This window comes from Propithecus coquereli, unplaced genomic scaffold, assembly GCF_000956105.1.
Source record: "Propithecus coquereli isolate 6110/MARCELLA unplaced genomic scaffold, Pcoq_1.0 Scaffold17, whole genome shotgun sequence".
In the NCBI taxonomy this organism is placed as follows: Eukaryota; Metazoa; Chordata; class Mammalia; order Primates; family Indriidae; genus Propithecus; species Propithecus coquereli.
Window position 1 is genome coordinate 6,313,268 of NW_012141635.1, and position 17,038 is coordinate 6,330,305.

General features: G+C 47.4%; 1 protein-coding gene across 2 annotated transcripts in view; it reads right to left on the minus strand.

The window, feature by feature from the left end:
- KCTD1 (potassium channel tetramerization domain containing 1) overlaps positions 1 to 4,647 on the minus strand; it is an 86,418-nt gene extending 81,771 nt beyond the window's left edge. Inside the window, exon 1 of one of the 2 annotated variants that reach the window (XM_012641777.1) lies at positions 4,121 to 4,647. Coding sequence is in view for 1 of the 2 variants with exons in the window: in XM_012641776.1 (XP_012497230.1) it covers positions 1,951 to 3,762 (1,812 nt within the window). In the remaining variant the exon portion in view is untranslated. Of the gene's footprint in view, positions 1 to 1,950; positions 3,763 to 4,120 lie in introns of those variants that run through there. The other variant, XM_012641776.1, reaches the window with a different exon arrangement.
- Between the last annotated feature and the right edge of the window lie 12,391 nt (positions 4,648 to 17,038).

Genomic DNA, 17,038 nt, shown 5'->3' on the forward strand with positions numbered 1-17,038 from the left:
ACTCTAACATAAGTGAAATAAATATGTGCAAACAGAACTTTTTGTAGTATTTTAACTAACAGGAATGTAGAGCTAAGATCATGTTTGAGAGCTATAATAATCATATAAGCAACAAAGGGACACTCAAATCTGTATTTATTGGGAGTTACCTGACAATAACTCAAGAATAATAAAAGAATCAGTATACAGTTTTATAGAACTGATTTATCTTACTAAGATAAATAAAATATTGTGGCCAAGAAGTTGCATGCCTTAAAACAAAACAAAACCAATGAAACAAAACTCCCTGATCTTCTGTGGATCTTTAGGTCATGATTCTATATAACACTGGTGTCAAGAAACTGGCAGACAGATGCCAGTAGACAAACTGTTTATTAATCCAAGCACATATATGCTTTAGTAAACTTTCTTAGGCTTTTAACTCTTAATTAATCAGTTGCTACTCTAAACCAGGGCATTTCAAGGGTTTTTACTTTATCAGAAGAATGTGAACATTTATTTTTGCTTTCAAAGAAAAAGCAAACCCAAATTCTCCTCTCCACTCTTAAAACTCTCTAACACAACCTATCTGCCAGAAATGTACTGCGCACACCAGAAGTACAGAAAGACATGTAGCCTACGGGTCTTGTGTATCTTAGAGAACTTTGGTGTTTATATTACCATCCACAGCCCCTTTCTCAGTGGGCCTTGAGGCTTGCCGATTAGCTGATGAACGTTTGAAAGGGTCAGTTTGTCCAGAACTGGAATTTCCACTTTGGAAAAAGCATAGAGGTACCTGACATCTGTTCCTAGAGGGCTTGCACTATACTCCTAGACTAACAGTCAAAATTCCTACTTCTGCTTGACGGTGGGGAGGTCAAAGTTGTAAAAAACCTCCAGTGCGGTCACAGAGGTAGCCAAAGAAACCCAAAGACCTGTGGTTTCTGGCTCCTAGAGTATCTCCCAAAATGAACAGAACATTAATACTCATGAATATATTCCTCTAGGAAAAATAATGAGAGAAGCACCTAACATTTTAGGCCCCAATCCTGTCCTAGAATTTGGTACTGCTTAGAATTAAATAATTTTAGGGTTGAAATAGCTCCCTCATCTTTCTTGAGGACACGGAAGCCCTGGGAGGTGAACGGATTTGCCCAAGCTGGCTCAGCTTCTAGGCTGGCACTCTTACTCTAATGATCTGCTTTCTGAGTCTCATCTGCCTCTTAGATGGTGAGCTCTGTGGGGCTAGGAACACACAGCAAGGCTTGCGGTGCCCACTGTGCTGGGCACCACAGGCTACACTCCAGTTTGTAGCCTGACTGGTATCACAGACGCCAGGTTCCCGCCTGAATACTAACTTCAGCAAGCGACTTTAACTTCAGGAATCTATACCCCAAACGTCACTTTACATTCGACTACACGTTATAGTATCAACTGGCACTCAACTGCCAGGCTCTCCACTCTCCGCCCCTTTTCTTAAAAAAAGAAAGCTACAGGAAGTGGGATTGGCACGTTTTCCCTTTAATAATCTTGTAACTCTTCTTCTACCAAGTTATGGCGAATATGTAATAGAGTATTTTAGCGGTTACTTTATTCAAATGTTTTCAGTAATTGCATCTTTTATATGTACAGTGTCACCCTCACTCTTTGCCTTATAAAACTCATGCATTCAATGAAGAGAGGCTGCAAGAGTGAGTTAATCCTTTTGTTCTGAGAACTTTGAAGTTTTTCTCGTTACTGTGTAGCAGTGATTTGTTAGGTAGGGTGCCCTCTCTCACATCTTTTAAGGTTACGTGGAAACTTTCCCGAAAAGCACCAAGAGAGTTAAGCTTCTAAGGGTGAAAGCAAATTCGATTCGGTATATCACCTACTTTTAAAAACTTCCCCCCTACCCAGACCTGCATTCGCACAAAAGTTAGTCCCGAAGTGGTACCAGAGAAACATTTCATGCATAGAGTTTGGTTTGGTTACCTGGGTGGGGGAAACAATAGCAGGTGAAACTATTGTGGGAGAATTGGTGCTTCTGTGCCCATTGGCTTCTGGAAGAAGAGGCAGGGGGTCGTGTTTCACGGAAACCACCACCACCGCATCCACAGGCTCCGAGGGGCGGATACAAAGTCTTTTGGGGGAAGAGGGACCGCAGATGTCCCCCGACCCGAACACCGACTCGTATAGGGCGCGCTTGGGCGCAGCCTCGGATTTCACGTCGGGCCCGACCTGGCTGTCTTTAGGGAGGATGTACGCGTTCCCCAGCGAGGACGGCTGGGGGCGGTGGTGGTGGGAGGGATGGGTGGGGGGATGGTGGGAGTGGTGGCGAGCCGCCCCGTTCAGAGCCTCGGCGTAGCAGCCCTGCGGGGCGGGAGAGCCCAGCTTGGTGCCGATGCCCGCGATGCTGTTGAGCGTAGCGATGGAGACGGCGCCGATGCAGTGGTTGGTGTAGGTCTTAGAGAGCTTTGCCGCCTTGGAAAGCATCTGCATCCTGGTGCCCAGCAAGTTCTTGCCGATGGCTTTGTTCTCGTACCAGGTCACATCGCCCTCGCTGCAATGATCCCGGGGCCGCTGGAAGAACGCCTTGCAGAGGGGGTTGCGCTTCGACAGGTACTTGACGAAGCTGGCATAGGGGCAGAACTCGGTGCCGGTCTCGTACATGCGGGGCAAGTTCTCCTCGTCGCTGCTCTCAGCGCGCTTCTTGCTCCACGACGACGAGCGCGACTTGTGGTAGGGCCCGAGGGACTTGAAGTAGACGAACTTGCGACCGTCCTCGTCCATGGCCAGTCCAAAAGAGTCCTCCTCCAGTTCGCGCTGGTTCTCGCGGCCGCGCGTGCAGAAGTACATGCACGTCTCGAACCAGACCTTGTTGAGCAGCCCAAACGGGGTGTTGGTGCTGAAGACGTTGGAGGTGTACAGCTTGCGCAGGTCGGCGCGCGTGATGGCTTGCTTCTGCACCACCGGCCCGGCGCCCTGCTCCTCGAGCTTGCGGATGACCGCGGCCAGCGTCAGGTTGGCGCTGCGCAGCTCGGGGTCCTTGGTGAGGTCGAGCGTGCGACAGTACGGGGGCTCGTTGAGGTAGCGGTTGAGGGAGCTGCGGATGCTGATGAGCGAGGACTTGCTGTAGAGCTGGCCGCTCTTGGAGCGGGCCTCGGCGTAGAAGGAGCGCAGCACGCGGCACAGCGCCCCCTTGTCCATGGTCTCGAAGTCCGGGCTCTGCGCCTTCTCGCTCAGGTACTCCCGGAAGATGCGCACGGCGTAGCGGGTGGCCAGCCGGGTGTTCTCGCTCAGCCGGGCCCGCTCGGGGCGCTGCAGCACGTCGGGGTCCATCTCCGCGCCGTCCCCGGGCGGCCCGCCGCGGGCCCGGGGCGCCAGCAGTCGCGGCGGCGCCTCGGGTTCCAGCGCGGCGCTCTGGTCCATATTGATCATATGGACCGGCTCGGGCTCCAGCTCCTCCCCGGCCGAGTCCTCAGGCTCTAGGGGCTCGTCCCAGTCCAGCCCCATCTCCTCCTCTTCCTCCTCCTCCTCGTCCTCCTCCAGCCCCCCACCTCCGTCCTCCTCCTCCTCCTCGTCCCCCGTTATCTGCACCTCCTGGATCTCGTCCTCCTCCTCTTCTTCCTCCTCCTCCTCGCCCGCGCTGCAGTAGTGCGGCCGGCCGTGGCGGCGGCCACGGCCCCCAGCACCGCGCTCGCCCTCGCCCCGCTCCCCATTGTTCTCGGCGGCGGCGGCGGCGGCGGCGCTGGCGCTGCCGCCCGCGCTGGTGTTACAGTCCCCGCTGCCAGGCATTCTCGCCATATTGCCGTCTCTCTGCCAGTCCTCGGGCAGGGCGCATGCGCTATATTGGACCGCAGCGCTGAGAGCTTTTGTGTTTAATGACCTTCAGCTACCGGGAGGCAAAGCCGGGCTCTTAAAGGAGCCGCGCTCCAATTGTCATTCCGGAGCGCCGCTCCGGAGGGGCAGCGGTGCGCAGGGGATGGAGGGGAGGAGACGGGAGGTAGGGGTAAGTTAGACGGGGAGAGATAGGGTAGAGGCCGGAGGCTGGCAGGACCTTTTTCCTCCCCCACCCAGCTCCCCACTTCTAAGAAAACTTTGTAGGAAAAAAAAAGGAAGGGGAGGGAGAGCTGTCGGTGGGGGCGAAACACTCCCAACTTACCCTCTGGCGGAGTATTGCGCGGGCCCGGGCGGGAGAGGGAGGGCCGGGGGGAGGGCGGGACGGTCTCGCTTCTCTAAGTAATGCCCGAGGAGCAGTGCCCCTTCCACCGCCCCCTCATTGCCCCCCGGAGCCGGGGGGTCGGGGCGGCGGCTACGCCGGGCGGGCCGCGGGTGCTGCTGCGAGAAGCCGGTGTCTGGGGCCGCCCGGAGCGGAGCGCAGCAGGCAGGTTAATGAGCAGGGTGGAGGAGGCACGGCGAGGCCCCGCACCCTCTCTGCGCCCGCGGCCAGGGCGCAGCGGGCGAGGCTTGGGAGCGGGATGGGGCTGGTGGCGGCGGCTCCCCCACCTACTTGCTGGCGGCGAGGCGCAGGGGCCTGGGGCCAGCCGCGCGGCTCCCAGCTCCCTTTCCGACTCAAACACGCCCCACATCAGCCTCATCCCTTTCGACTTTTCCAACAGCCACATTTAAGCTGTCATTAAAGACCTGGGGCGCTCCCCGTAGGTCTGGGGCAAGTCCGCGCCGGTCCAGCCAGCCCCGGGAAGGAGCGAGAAAGAAAGACTGGGAGGGGCAGGTAGGAGGGGAGACGAGGGAAGTGGCGCTCAGGACCCCAGGGACCCATTCCCGCCCGCCCAGGCCGCCGCCGTCCCTGCCCTGAGGCAAACTACACAACTCCCTCGGGCGAGGCGCTCCACCGACTTGGAACTAAACTATTGCTGAGGCCCGTCGGGCGGGCGAGCGCGCTGGCGGAAAAAGTGAACTTGGGTCTCCGCCGCCCCCGCCACAATTCGGCGATTCGGTTCCCGAGCGCGCTCTCTCTCCAAGTTTGCCAACCGCCACTCGTTCGCCCTCGGGGCTGCGCTGCCTCTGGCGCGCGGGGGCGGGCACCTCGGAAACTGGAAAGGCAGCCAAAGAGCTCGCCGGGTCCCGCTTTCCCATAGGAGACACTGCCCCACTTCCAGCCAAACGCCCGCCCCCGGCGCGCCCAGGCTTCGGGCGCGTCCTTGTGTCGCCGCCTCCTGCTCTCCCGGCCCAGGGGCAGCGTCCCTGAGCCTCCTGGGGCCTCGGCTGTTCTCTTTGGCCGCACAGCCCAGGCCACCTCCGGAGCTCGCACTGCATTCTAACTTTCTCCTCCTTGGGCAGTCCCAGTGTCCCCTGGCGAGCTGGCCAGCTCCAAGTCCCTGGGACGAGGGGAACCGACTGAGTTAGGTCCTAGCAGCGCGCCCCCGTGCCCGGCCGGCCCTCCTGGGAGGCAGCCTCGCCAGCTCCTCAAGTGCTTCCTCGAATTTGCCTTCAAGTCTGAATTCTCTGCAGTTTGGCTGTGGGAGTCATGTCAACTGCCGGTTACCCCTTCCCTGGCCCTCCCGTCTTGCTTTCAGGGCGGTTGATTATTTTACGCATCAATAGAAACCTATCCTTCAATTTGTAATTTAAAAAAAAAAGGAAAAGGGGGAGACTAGGTCTCTACGCCTAGGTGGGATTTGACGGTGTCTTTTCTCCAGCGATTGCTCCTCGCCCTCCGCGTGCCTCCTCGGCGCTGGACGCCGCGGAGCGTTGGGGAAACCGCGCCAGGTGTGAAACAAGTTAGAGCAAGTCTCTGCCTCGCGGGCGGCCTCCGACTGCTTGGGGAAACACACACACACACACACACACACACACACACACACACACACACACACACACACTCTCACACTCTGACACTTCTCCTGCCCTGCTCTTCTCGGAGAACCGCCCCGAATTGTCCCCAAGGGGCGGCTGGAGAGGTGGCCGGCTTTGTTCGCAATGCGCTGCCCTCCCCATCGTCCCCGCAAACATGCAGAAAGGCTTGTTTGTTTCCCGGAGGCTGGGGCAGTGGGCAGCTAAGTTAGTTGCACACCCGCCAAGCACATACGAGCTGGCACACACCAGTCGCACACGGCTACTTCCGGAGGGCTGACCCTTTGTCCCAGGATGCTCCCAGGTTTTGGGGCCATCGGTCGCTGAGGCGGAGAATTTCAGGGGTGCGGAGAACTCAGGTGGGCGCCTGGCAAGTTACCTACCAGGGGCTGCTCTCCTGCGGCCCTCGCCGCGAGCACAGTGAGCTGGGGGCGGCGCTGGCTCCGGGCTGCGCTCCCAGGCTTGGCCTGGGGACCCAGGCCCACGCTCCGCCCCCGGAGCGCAGCGGCTCCCCAGGTCTCCCCACCTCCGCGGGCAGTGGGGTCCGCCCCCTTCACACTAGCTCCCCTCCCCTCTGGGCGAGCTGCTTTGAATTGCTCGCAGTTTGCCGGAGGCGGTGTGCTGGGTTGGACGCTCCGGGAAACAAAGCAACCAAAAACAGCTCCCAGTTGACGTCAACTTATTTCCAGAAAAGAAAATAGTTTTGTGCTCCCAGGACAAAATACCCCCTAGGGCAGGTTTCTACTGGCAAAAGCCAGGGGAGGGGGGCGGAGAATTGCAGAACCGAAAAACCCCTAGCGCAAATAACTTTTTAACGGACTTGGAAAAGCAGCCGTTTCAGGTGCTGCCTGGCCAGTCTGCAAACAACCGGCAGGACCCGCGCTTAAATTAGACACGAAAAGCGCACCTTGGAAAATATGCCTTGGCCTGACTGTAGGGCGACTGCGGATCTGTTTCGTCGCACCAGCTCCGGAAACGCTACCAAAATTCTTTGCCCATAATGATACTTCATCAAATACTGGAAAAGCCCTCGTCAGGCTGGTACCTACAGTAGTCACCGGGAAGAATACCCAGAAAAACTAAGCAGTTATACACTCTTCTTCCCCCTGACCTCCCCCCCGCAAAAAAAGTTGCTTAATTTTTAAAACCCAATAACACAAAATTACAGCTGAGTTCATAAAGTAGTTGAATTCCAAGTTTAATAAATGATCCAGCGAAAACATCCTGTGGTTCCATACACTCAATTCCAAAATGAGAGAATCAAAAAGGCTTTCTTATTATTTTCGTAGAGAGGCAATATTGGTTGTGGTTCTGCCTATCAGTCCAGCATCTGGTTCCTCCACTTGACTCTTCAGCATCGTGAAGTCCATTCAGCCCACCACTGTGACAACTGACAGCTGCCCGGTTCACCCCTTTGAAAGGTCGCTTTATTTCTTGTGCAGGGTGCAGGGCTTCTTTATTATAAAAACAATTCCAGTACTATATGGAACATTTATTGCAATCATTTAACTATCAGAACTCTCTGCTATAAGCTACTCTTAAGATGTTTACAACTACAATATTCGTGCTTCTCCATTTGTCAGAATACTTGAAAATAGTGACGGTTATTTCAGGAAGAAAAACTCCAAACGTTTCCCCCTCATTTTATAACCCATCTGCTTCCATTTCAGGTTCACACTTTATGAAAGGTTACACCGTATAGAAACATAGTCAGCGCTTCCTCCTTTCTACTTGCAGCCTTCTGAGCATCATCTGTTATTATATTTGATAGAGTTGCTTTTTATCTGCCTGTTTCCTCTACCAAACCAATACAGGTTTGTGGTTTCAGGCTGGTGCCTGGGGCAGGGTGAGCACGCCAGTCATTTAATATTGAATGAATGAATGAACAGGATCTGTGTTTAGTTAAGCCCTATGGTTAGCAGGAAAGTTTTTTGTGAAAAATCTAAAATAATCATGAATCTGAATTTCTATATTAAAATTCAGGACAAAAAGTAACTATACAAGGCTACATTATTGTTTACAAGTGAAAATGAATTTAATGGCTGTTTTGGATTAGTCTTTCCTTATCATTAATTCCTTCTCTAGTGGCCCACGCTGTTGAAAGTTATTGCAGAAGTAGAGTGAGGGACCGTTTTCTCCCAGTGGAGTCAAAGTGGACCCTTCTGAAGGCAGATCTGGGGATGGAGGTGTATATGTATTAAGAGAGGTGGGTTGGGGAGGATTTAAATTGGTAAATTTAAGGAATTTTGTGGGCTTTTGAGTGCAAAGGCCAGAAAAAGCATTTAGCTCATCACTTCAAAGAGACAAATCAAAACAGAAAGCTATACTCTCTTGATTTGATTACTAAAAGATTCATAAAGTGCTTTGGAGGTTAAATATGAATTCAAATTGAAGCTATTTTGACATATTTTTGTTTCAGAGTTTCACTATTAATTCTGTTGAATTCAATGGAAGATCATTTTGAGTAATGTTTTTTGAACTCAGGTGAAAACTGAACCCATGTAATCTAACTCTACAAAGTGGAAGAAAGGGAAAATAACTCTACAAGAGTAGAAACTATGTCTTATTTATTCCTTATTCTCCAGTTCATTTCTAATTCAGTTTCTTGGAGTATTTTAGCAAAGTGGCCGGCACGTAGTAGACTCTCAAGAAACATACACATAATTATATTTGGGGAGAAAACTAACCTTGGCAAAAGGTTGTGCAGCAGAGTGGTTAAAAGCTTTATCTCTGAAACCAGCCTCCCTGGGTTTGGGTCTGGTTTGCCTTACCACCCACCCTTTTGCAAGGCTGAGTTCTCTCATCTTTGTATTATCTGGGTGATGACAATAATAATGTCCCTCCCTCAGAGGATTGTCTTGAGAATGAAATAAATTAATATGCACAAAGCACTTAACACAGTGTCTGAAACATTAGTACATATTCAACCATTAGCTCTTATTTATTAAGGCTCTAATATTTCCCAAGCTTGACCACAAACAAGAAAATCAACAACCAAAGAGGTTTAAAAGGTTATGCTACTTCACCAGGGTCTCTCAGACCTGGCCAGGGCAGGCAAGTCTGGTTCCATAGCCCGGGCTTGAACTGCTTGACTACACTCAGCCTCTAGGAACCAGAGAATGGAAAAAAAAAAAAAAAAGTCTTCCAGAGATCAATTCCCCACCATTAAAATAACCCTGTTTATAATTTGATTTGGGAATCTTGGGCAGACAGAGTAGTACAAGGCCTTGGACTATGGCACAACATGTAACTGGGCTGAGAAACAGTGTAACCTTTGTTGCTTGGCCAACTAAACACTGCTACTATTTTCCTGGGCTACTGGAAGTATGGATCCATTTATGTCTTGGAAGAGATGACAGTGAAGAATTTAGAGACAAAAGGAATGCCCATAGACCCAACCAGACTGGAGTGAGATGCTTTCTATTGAAATCCTAGGCTGTTCTGCAATAAATCTTCTGGGGGCAAAGAGGGTATTCCCAGTTTTTTTCTTCCGTGCTTTCTCAAACAACAGGTCAGAGTAAATATGACTCCATGATTGACTGTGGAATATTTAGTTTCTGATTGCCACCTGGTAGCTATAATTCTAGATCTTTCCACCTAATAATCATCTACCAGTTTCTTAGGCTATTTTTAAAACAAATAATGGACAAGAGGAATGTAGTTTTCCAAAGTAAATTGTGTGTTTGTGGAGCCTAAAGGTGTGCTATCTGTTTTTGTTATAATATTTTAATAATGAAACTTCACTTGGTTAATAAAGAAGTTAAATGTAAAGGTTGTTGAAGTTAAACCAAACATTAATAATGATAGTCATTTCATTCTTGATCTGCTAGTCATATATCTTTAAAAGATATGTGGGATTGAAGTGGATATTAGTCCTATTATTAAATAAAATTTATTTCAATGCCATTGCAATACTAATTAAGGTGGAAAAGGAGATAAAGATATGTGTTAATGAGCTATTTATAATAGTCTCAGAATCTAAATATTCCTGAAACTGTTTGCTATATTTCAAATAAAGGGGCCTATTAAATTAGTAAAAGCAAAACATAGCAAATAATAAAAACTTTAAAAATCACTTTATACCCAAACATCGGTACAAAAATGTTATTCTCATATTATTTTATTGTCAGTATCAATTAGGATAGCCTTTCAAGAAAGCAATTATTAGGCAATCTCTTCAAAAGCCATGAAAATGTTCATGTTCTTTGACTCAGAAATTGCTTCTGGAAATTCATCTTCTTAAGAAATATTGCATTCTATCTGTATTTTGTTAGTTTGGTTTATTGCATTTAAGCCCCTTGGACAAATGAGTTTTGCAGTACATGTCACAAAGTATGCTCTAGAACTACATTTGGAGACCTACCTTTGTTGACAAAAATTTAGAGAGTATTTGGTGAATGGAGGAAGGAAGGAGTTCAATTAGGGTAGAATCACATCTTCTCAATGTTCCATAGCAATGTCAGGTACCATTTAATGAATATCAATAATGATAGTGAGGATAAAGGATATGTACTACAAGGGCAAAGAGAGGTAAATTTTAAAGCTTATATTTCAATATCCTCATGACTTTGAGAAAGTTTAAGGACCAGATTTTGAAGCTCTAGATATCAGAAATTGGTATCAAGGTATATTGTGGCAATTCACAGGATGTGCAGAGGAGTGGGTATGTACCTGCCCCGTGGCTGTGTTTCTAAATGAACTAAAAAAGAAAAAAAAAATCCCCTTTTAAATACCCAGAAGCACTAACCCACATTTTGAACTAATTGACTTACTTTTTCTTAGGAAAGCTTAATTTAACTGATAGGGGCACATGGGTTTATCTTAATATTTAAAGAAGCCCTGGGATGGGTTTGTTCTATTTCTTTAATTTGATGTTGGAGATCCAGGCTTTGCACCTGATGGTAGAAGACCGCCTTGCAGAGGGACAGGCAAGCAGGAAACACTGTGACCTAACCCCTCCATTCTGTGATCTAAGTTTGCAGATCCAGCCAGGGCACAGCTGCTTCCAGCAGAAGGCTCATAATTCTTCATGTTTAGTCTTTCTGCAGTCTCTCCTTTGATTAGAATACCCAAGGGTCACATGGTGTCATCACTCCGAATAAAAACAAACTTCCCTGACATTGATTGCATCTATTTGTTTTATAATTTTTTCTTTCTTTATGGCTCATTCCCTTAAATTAAAAAGCACAAACAAAAAATGTGGTTTATCATTCTTCTCTGATTATAAAAGCACTAAGTGTTCATTGGCAAAGATTCCAAAAGTACAGAAATCTGGAAACGTATATATATATGTGTCATTTTTCTTTCTGGTTAACATTTAGTAAATGCTTGCTGTGGGCCTGGTCTTTGACATTAACACTCTGAATTCCTTCTTATGAGTCTATGTGAGGATTGTTCCTGTTCCTATTTCATGTGAGTTGAAACCCACATAGCTTAAATAACTTGCTAACCTCACATAGCTAGTGAAGTTGAACTCCAGAGCACACACACTTTCTAAACAATTCACCAGTCCGCGCCCTTTCAGTTCTATTTTCACTGCCCAGAGAAAACCACTCTTTACATTTGGAAGTATTTCTGTGAATTTAATCACGTGGTTTACTGTTTAAGTACTACATACGGTATTTTAAAATCCATAATTCAAAATATGTAGCCACATCAATACATGAGTGGATTAATAAAATGTGGTATATGTATACCATGGAGTACTATTCAGCTTTAAGAAACAATGGTGATATAGCACCTCTTGTATACTCCTGGATAGAGCTGGAACACATTCTACTAAGTGAGGTATCCCAAGAATGGAAAGACAAGCACCACATGTACTCACCATCAAACTGGTATTAACTGATCAACACATAAATGCACATATAAGAATAACATCTATTGGATGTTGGGCAGGGGGGAGGGAGGAGGGAGGAGGGGATGGGTATTTGCATACACAAAGAGTGCAATGTGCACCACCCGAAGGATGGACATATTTGAAACTCGGACTTAGGGGGGGAGGGGGGGTAAGGGCAACATACGTAACCTAAACATCTGTACCGCCATAATATGCTGAAATAAAAAAAAAAAATGGAACAATAATCAGCAAAGAGCTAAGAGCTATGCAATGGGTAGTAGTCAAGGCAAGCAGATTGGCACCTGGCATTCATGGGTGGCCAAGTAAAAATTCAATCTAGTCATAATAGTATTAGAGTTGATTGTAAAAGGGCCAGTTATTAGAATGACTGGTTAATCAATGAGAAAGAAAATAGAAAATAAATGTTCTTTATTTTGAAAAAAAAAAAAATGTAGCCAGTGAGTTTTGGCAAACTCTGCCAAGCACATGCTAAGAGGCAGGAAGGAAAGAAGATTCTCTCCAGGAACTCCCGGACTCTGGGAGGGCCGAACTTTCAGTAGGCCCACATGGTCAATAGTTTTTCCTTTGCCTTCCTCACGGTTATATTATTGCAATCTGCCATAGAAAAACACATGAACTCATCCTTCATCCAACTCTGGGAAGTTGAGTTGAACTGTCAGGGTTTGAGGATGAATCTCACTCCAGGTCTTTTCTGCTGTCCATATGGTGATACATACAGAATACAACTTTTAAATGAATGATCATTTGAAATGCTCAGGAAAGTTTTGCTATGGCTATTGTTCCCAGTTCTGTGACATTTTGGGTATTATAAGTATTTTTTAGACCTCAGCACCATTCTTTAGTGGTCAACATGCTTTCTCAACTCATTATTAATTTAGCTTTCCTAGAATTGTTGCCTTTTAGATTTAGAGCCTAAGGGATGGGTTCTTTAACTTCAGAGTGCATCAAAATTAGCTAGATCACCTAGGGAGCTTATTTCCAATACAGATTCCTGGGTGCCAACTCCAGAGATTCTGATTTAGTAGGTCTTGGATGTGGCCCAGGAATGTGCATTGTTAACATATAGCTCAGACAATTCTAATACCAATCTGACCGCACTTTGAGGAACACTGCCCCAAAAGCTAATATAATTTATCAAGCAATAATTTGCTCTCTCACAGTCATTCTGGGGCAGCGAATGCATGTGAAAAGTGAACGAAAGTTATGAAAGATGAACACATGTACCAATTTTGCCTACCATTTCAGGGGGCTTTGGGTGAAGTCTGCATTCTTAAAACTGTGCTACCTGGTCTCCAACACCACTTTTATAAATATCCTCCCCTGGTCAAAACATCATCATGGCTCCTTTCTCACTTTAGTTCCACGTCCAAACTCCCCATAACCTTGCCCCTGTCTGATTCAGCCAGTCTGGGGTGGAGCTGAGAATGTGCATGCTCCCAGGTGAGGCTGATGCAGCTGTGAGATCCACTGGCCCAGGAGAAGGTGGACACACATACCCAAAGGGAAGAACCAGCAAGGCAAAGGGGGAGCGATGGGGCTTGGGGTTGAGGGTATGGAGCCTGAGTCTCTCTGGGTCAGTTCAGCAGGCTTGGGGGCGGATCTTTTATGTGGCTCCCATGGCTGAGCCTATGGTGGAAGGGGTTGTCAGGAGGCCTGAATCTCCGTGGACCTACCCCTAAAATATCAGCTTCCTTTCTGGTTGGGAAATTCCTTCTCACTCCTCTGCCAGTGTAAATTGTCTTGATTCTTTAAGGCCTGGCTCCAAATCCCACTTCTTCACAAAGGTAGGGAGCAGTGACCTTGCTCTTCAGGCTACAGTGGCCAGGTCCTTTTGCCAGTGCCCTTTGCGGGCATGTGTGCTGCCCTCTGCCCTTTGGTTGTAAGTTGCAAGCTCTCAGGGTTTCATTTGGCTTTTCTTCCTTCTACTCTCACTCTCTCGGGTTCTCTCTCTTTGGGAGGCTTCACATTGCACAGCGATTCTCAACGTTGGCTATGCCTTAGAATCACTAGAGGAGCTTTTAAAAAATACCAACACCGCTGAATAATTTGAGAGAGAAATGCCAGCCCTCGCCACCTCCCCCACAAACGCCTCCCTCCCAAAAAAAAGATAAGGAAAATATGGCAAAATGCTGTTTTTAAAAAAGTGTTTAACCTAGGTCTTGTGGGTGTTCATTCTGTCTACTTTTGCTTATGCCGAATATTCTCACAATAAAATATGTATCAATGACAGGTCTCACCCCACATTTACTAAAATAAAAGCTCCTGCACCCAGGTCTGAAGCCCTGAGAGCCCCATGTGCACTCTCTGGTTTTCTCTTATCAAATGACTTCTTTTTATCCTTCAGGCCTCTCCTAGACTGCAGTGGTTTTGCCATTGGTTGCATGTTAGAATCACCCGGAGAACTTACATAAAATCTAGATACCTAGATCCTTTGCTAAAGAATCTGATCGAATTAGTCGGGGAAGTGGCCAGGCATGGAGCTTTTTCAAAGCTCTGCAGACGATTCTAATGTGCAGCTAAGATAAGACCCTCTGCCCTAGACTGAGACCCATTCGCACTTGTCTATTCAGGGGTCCTTAGTATACGGTCTGGGGGGATCCTGGGTGGTCTTAGGTGGTTTGTGACCTGCAGAAATTGTATGAAAATGTTCTGTATATGTACATCTGTGTATTTTTGTAGAACAAAAATCTGTAACTTTCAACAGAATCCTAAAGGAGCCTGTACCCCAAAATAGTTTAAGAAACATCCACATGGATGTGGAGAAATAAGCGAACATATCCTCTATTGTTGCTAGAAGTATAAATTGGTCGTCTTTTTAGAGGACAATTTGGCAGTAGCTATCTGTGGGTAAAATGCACATCACTTTCACTCCATTAATTCATTTCTAGGAATCTGAGCTACACACAAAGACAGACGTACAAGGATGTTCTTGAAGCATTGTTTGTAATAAAGAATCACAGAATACAATCTAACTTTACAGGTGGAGGGTGAATAAATAAATTATGTCTCATCTATTCAACAGAACACTGGCTGTTCTGTTATATATAAAGAACAATACATGTTTGCAGGTGGTGTTTGCCATAGTCTCCAAGCCATTTTATTAAACAGGTAAAGAACATTGGCCGGGTGTGGTGGCTCACTCCTGTAATCCTAGCACTCTGGGAGGCCGAGGCGGGTGGATCTTTTGAGCTCAGGAGTTCGAGACCAGCCTGAGTAAGAGCGAGACCCTGTCTCTACCAAAAATAGAAAGAAATTAATTGGACAACTAAAAATATATAGAAAAAATTAGCCGGGCATGGTGGCACATGCCTGTAGTCCCAGCTACTCGGGAGGCTGAGGCAGAAGGATCGCTTGAGCCCAGGAGTTTGAGGTTGCTGTGAGCTAGGCTGACACCACGGCACTCTAATGGAGGCAATAGAGTGAGACTCTGTCTCAAAAGAAAAAAAAAGAAAAAAAGAACATTAATGAAAAGTGTAAGTCCATTTGCTGAAAAAAACCTGAAATGATATATACATATTTTACACATGTAAATGCATTGAGAAAAAAGGAAACATGAAATCATTTACAGTAGTGATTTTTGGGGAAGGAATGAGTGGTATTGAGTGACTTTAACTTCCTATATTCTATACTTTGGTATTGTTTGAATCTTGCACCGTATGTGTTCCCTTATTGCTTATTTAACAGGCAATGAGTCCATGCACTGACACCTCTGAGCTCTGTCTCCGTGGCCTTCATTGCACTACTGAGTGGCTCATGTTTCCAGCTGCCTATTGTACATGCCCTGAGTCCCTGTGCTTGCATGTCACATAGGTCTTCCAAACCTAACAGGCCTTAAACCAAAATAATGATCTTCTTACTACTCCTCACCCTCCATTCCAGATGTTTCTATTACAGTGCCTGGCACACCCCAGACCTTTCTAAGGGATGCGGCCTTGTTCTCAGCCACTGAAGAAGGCACAGATTTGTCAAGCCAAGTAGTGCCTGGACAACCAATCCCTAGGCTAACTAGAAGGCTGGATTGAAACGCCTGAGCCAAGCAGTCTCTCTCTGTCTCTAGGAATTATGAGAGTAAGTTAGTAGTGAGAAGAAAGGGGAACTGAGCCAGGGAAGTAGCCCAGTCCTCGCTGGTGTGAGCTCCTGCTAAGGGCCCAGGGCAGCTCTGAATCCAGACCCACCTTCCAGTCTGGCCTCCTGGAATTCTGATGTTGGGTTTCAGTGAGGTTCCAGTTCCATTATAGTCCCACTACATCCCTATAGTTAATCACCCCTGACTTAAATTTCTCTTGCTTACAACCAAGAAATCCTAACTATGCCTTCTCCCTCTGCCCAGGTCCAACTCCCATGTGTCAGACTCAATGAAAGTCACCAAAATTCACTGTGTATCGGTGACCAAAACCTGGACAACATTCCCTCCTCTTCCTCCTCCTTCAAGTTCCTTCTCACCCTCCCCTTGCACTGAAGCACCAAGCCCTGCCAATCCTAACTCATGATTTCCTTTGAATCCATCTACTATGTCTTCATCCACATGTGGATTAATAGTCTTTTCCTTTGTATTAGTCTACTTGGCCTGCCCTGACAAAATACTACAGACTGGGGACTTAAACAGCAAAAATTTATTTTCTCATGGTTCTGGAGGCTGCAAGTCCAAGATTAAGGTGTCAGCAGGGTTAGTTTTTGGTGGGGCCTCTTTTCCTGGCTGTAGATGGCCTCTTCTCTGTGTGAGAACATGAAGAGAGAGAGAGATCTCTGGTGTCTCTCTCTTTTCTTTTAAGCACACCAGTCCTACCAGATTAGCGCCCTACCCTCATGGCCTCGTTTAATCTTAATTGCCTCCTTATAGATCCTGCCTCCAAGTAGAGTCACATTGAGGGTTAGAGCTTCAGCACATGAGTTTCGGGGTAATACAGTCCAGTCCATAATGCCTTCCAAACTTGCTCTTCCTCCTTTATTTCCTACCTCTGCAATCACCCAAGCTAGGAACCCTGTAGTCACCTTCACTGCTCCCTCACATTCATCTCAAATCTGTCCCTTCCAGCTCATGCTCTCCAGTTCCAATGGCATCACCCTAATTCAGGCCACGTCTGCTGTTCAGTGACACAGGGAACACAGTAGAAGTCAAGACTGAAGGCAGCACCCCCCATGGGGGAGTGAGCAGCCTCCAAACATGTCTAGGCTGGGTTTAGTTTCTTGTCCTTGGATGTCCATGAGATGGCTCTCTGCCCTTTGAGTTGGGCTATTTGTGTGTCTCTTCCTTGAAAACCAACAAACAAAATCAGATGTGCTCCCTGCCTACTCCTTTAGTGGGGCCCACCCTTCCCCCACACCAGCCCACCTCTACTACCAGGAAGGAATCGTACTTCCTTGAAAACACTTGTCTCGCCCAGACTAGCGAACAATACAGTCAAG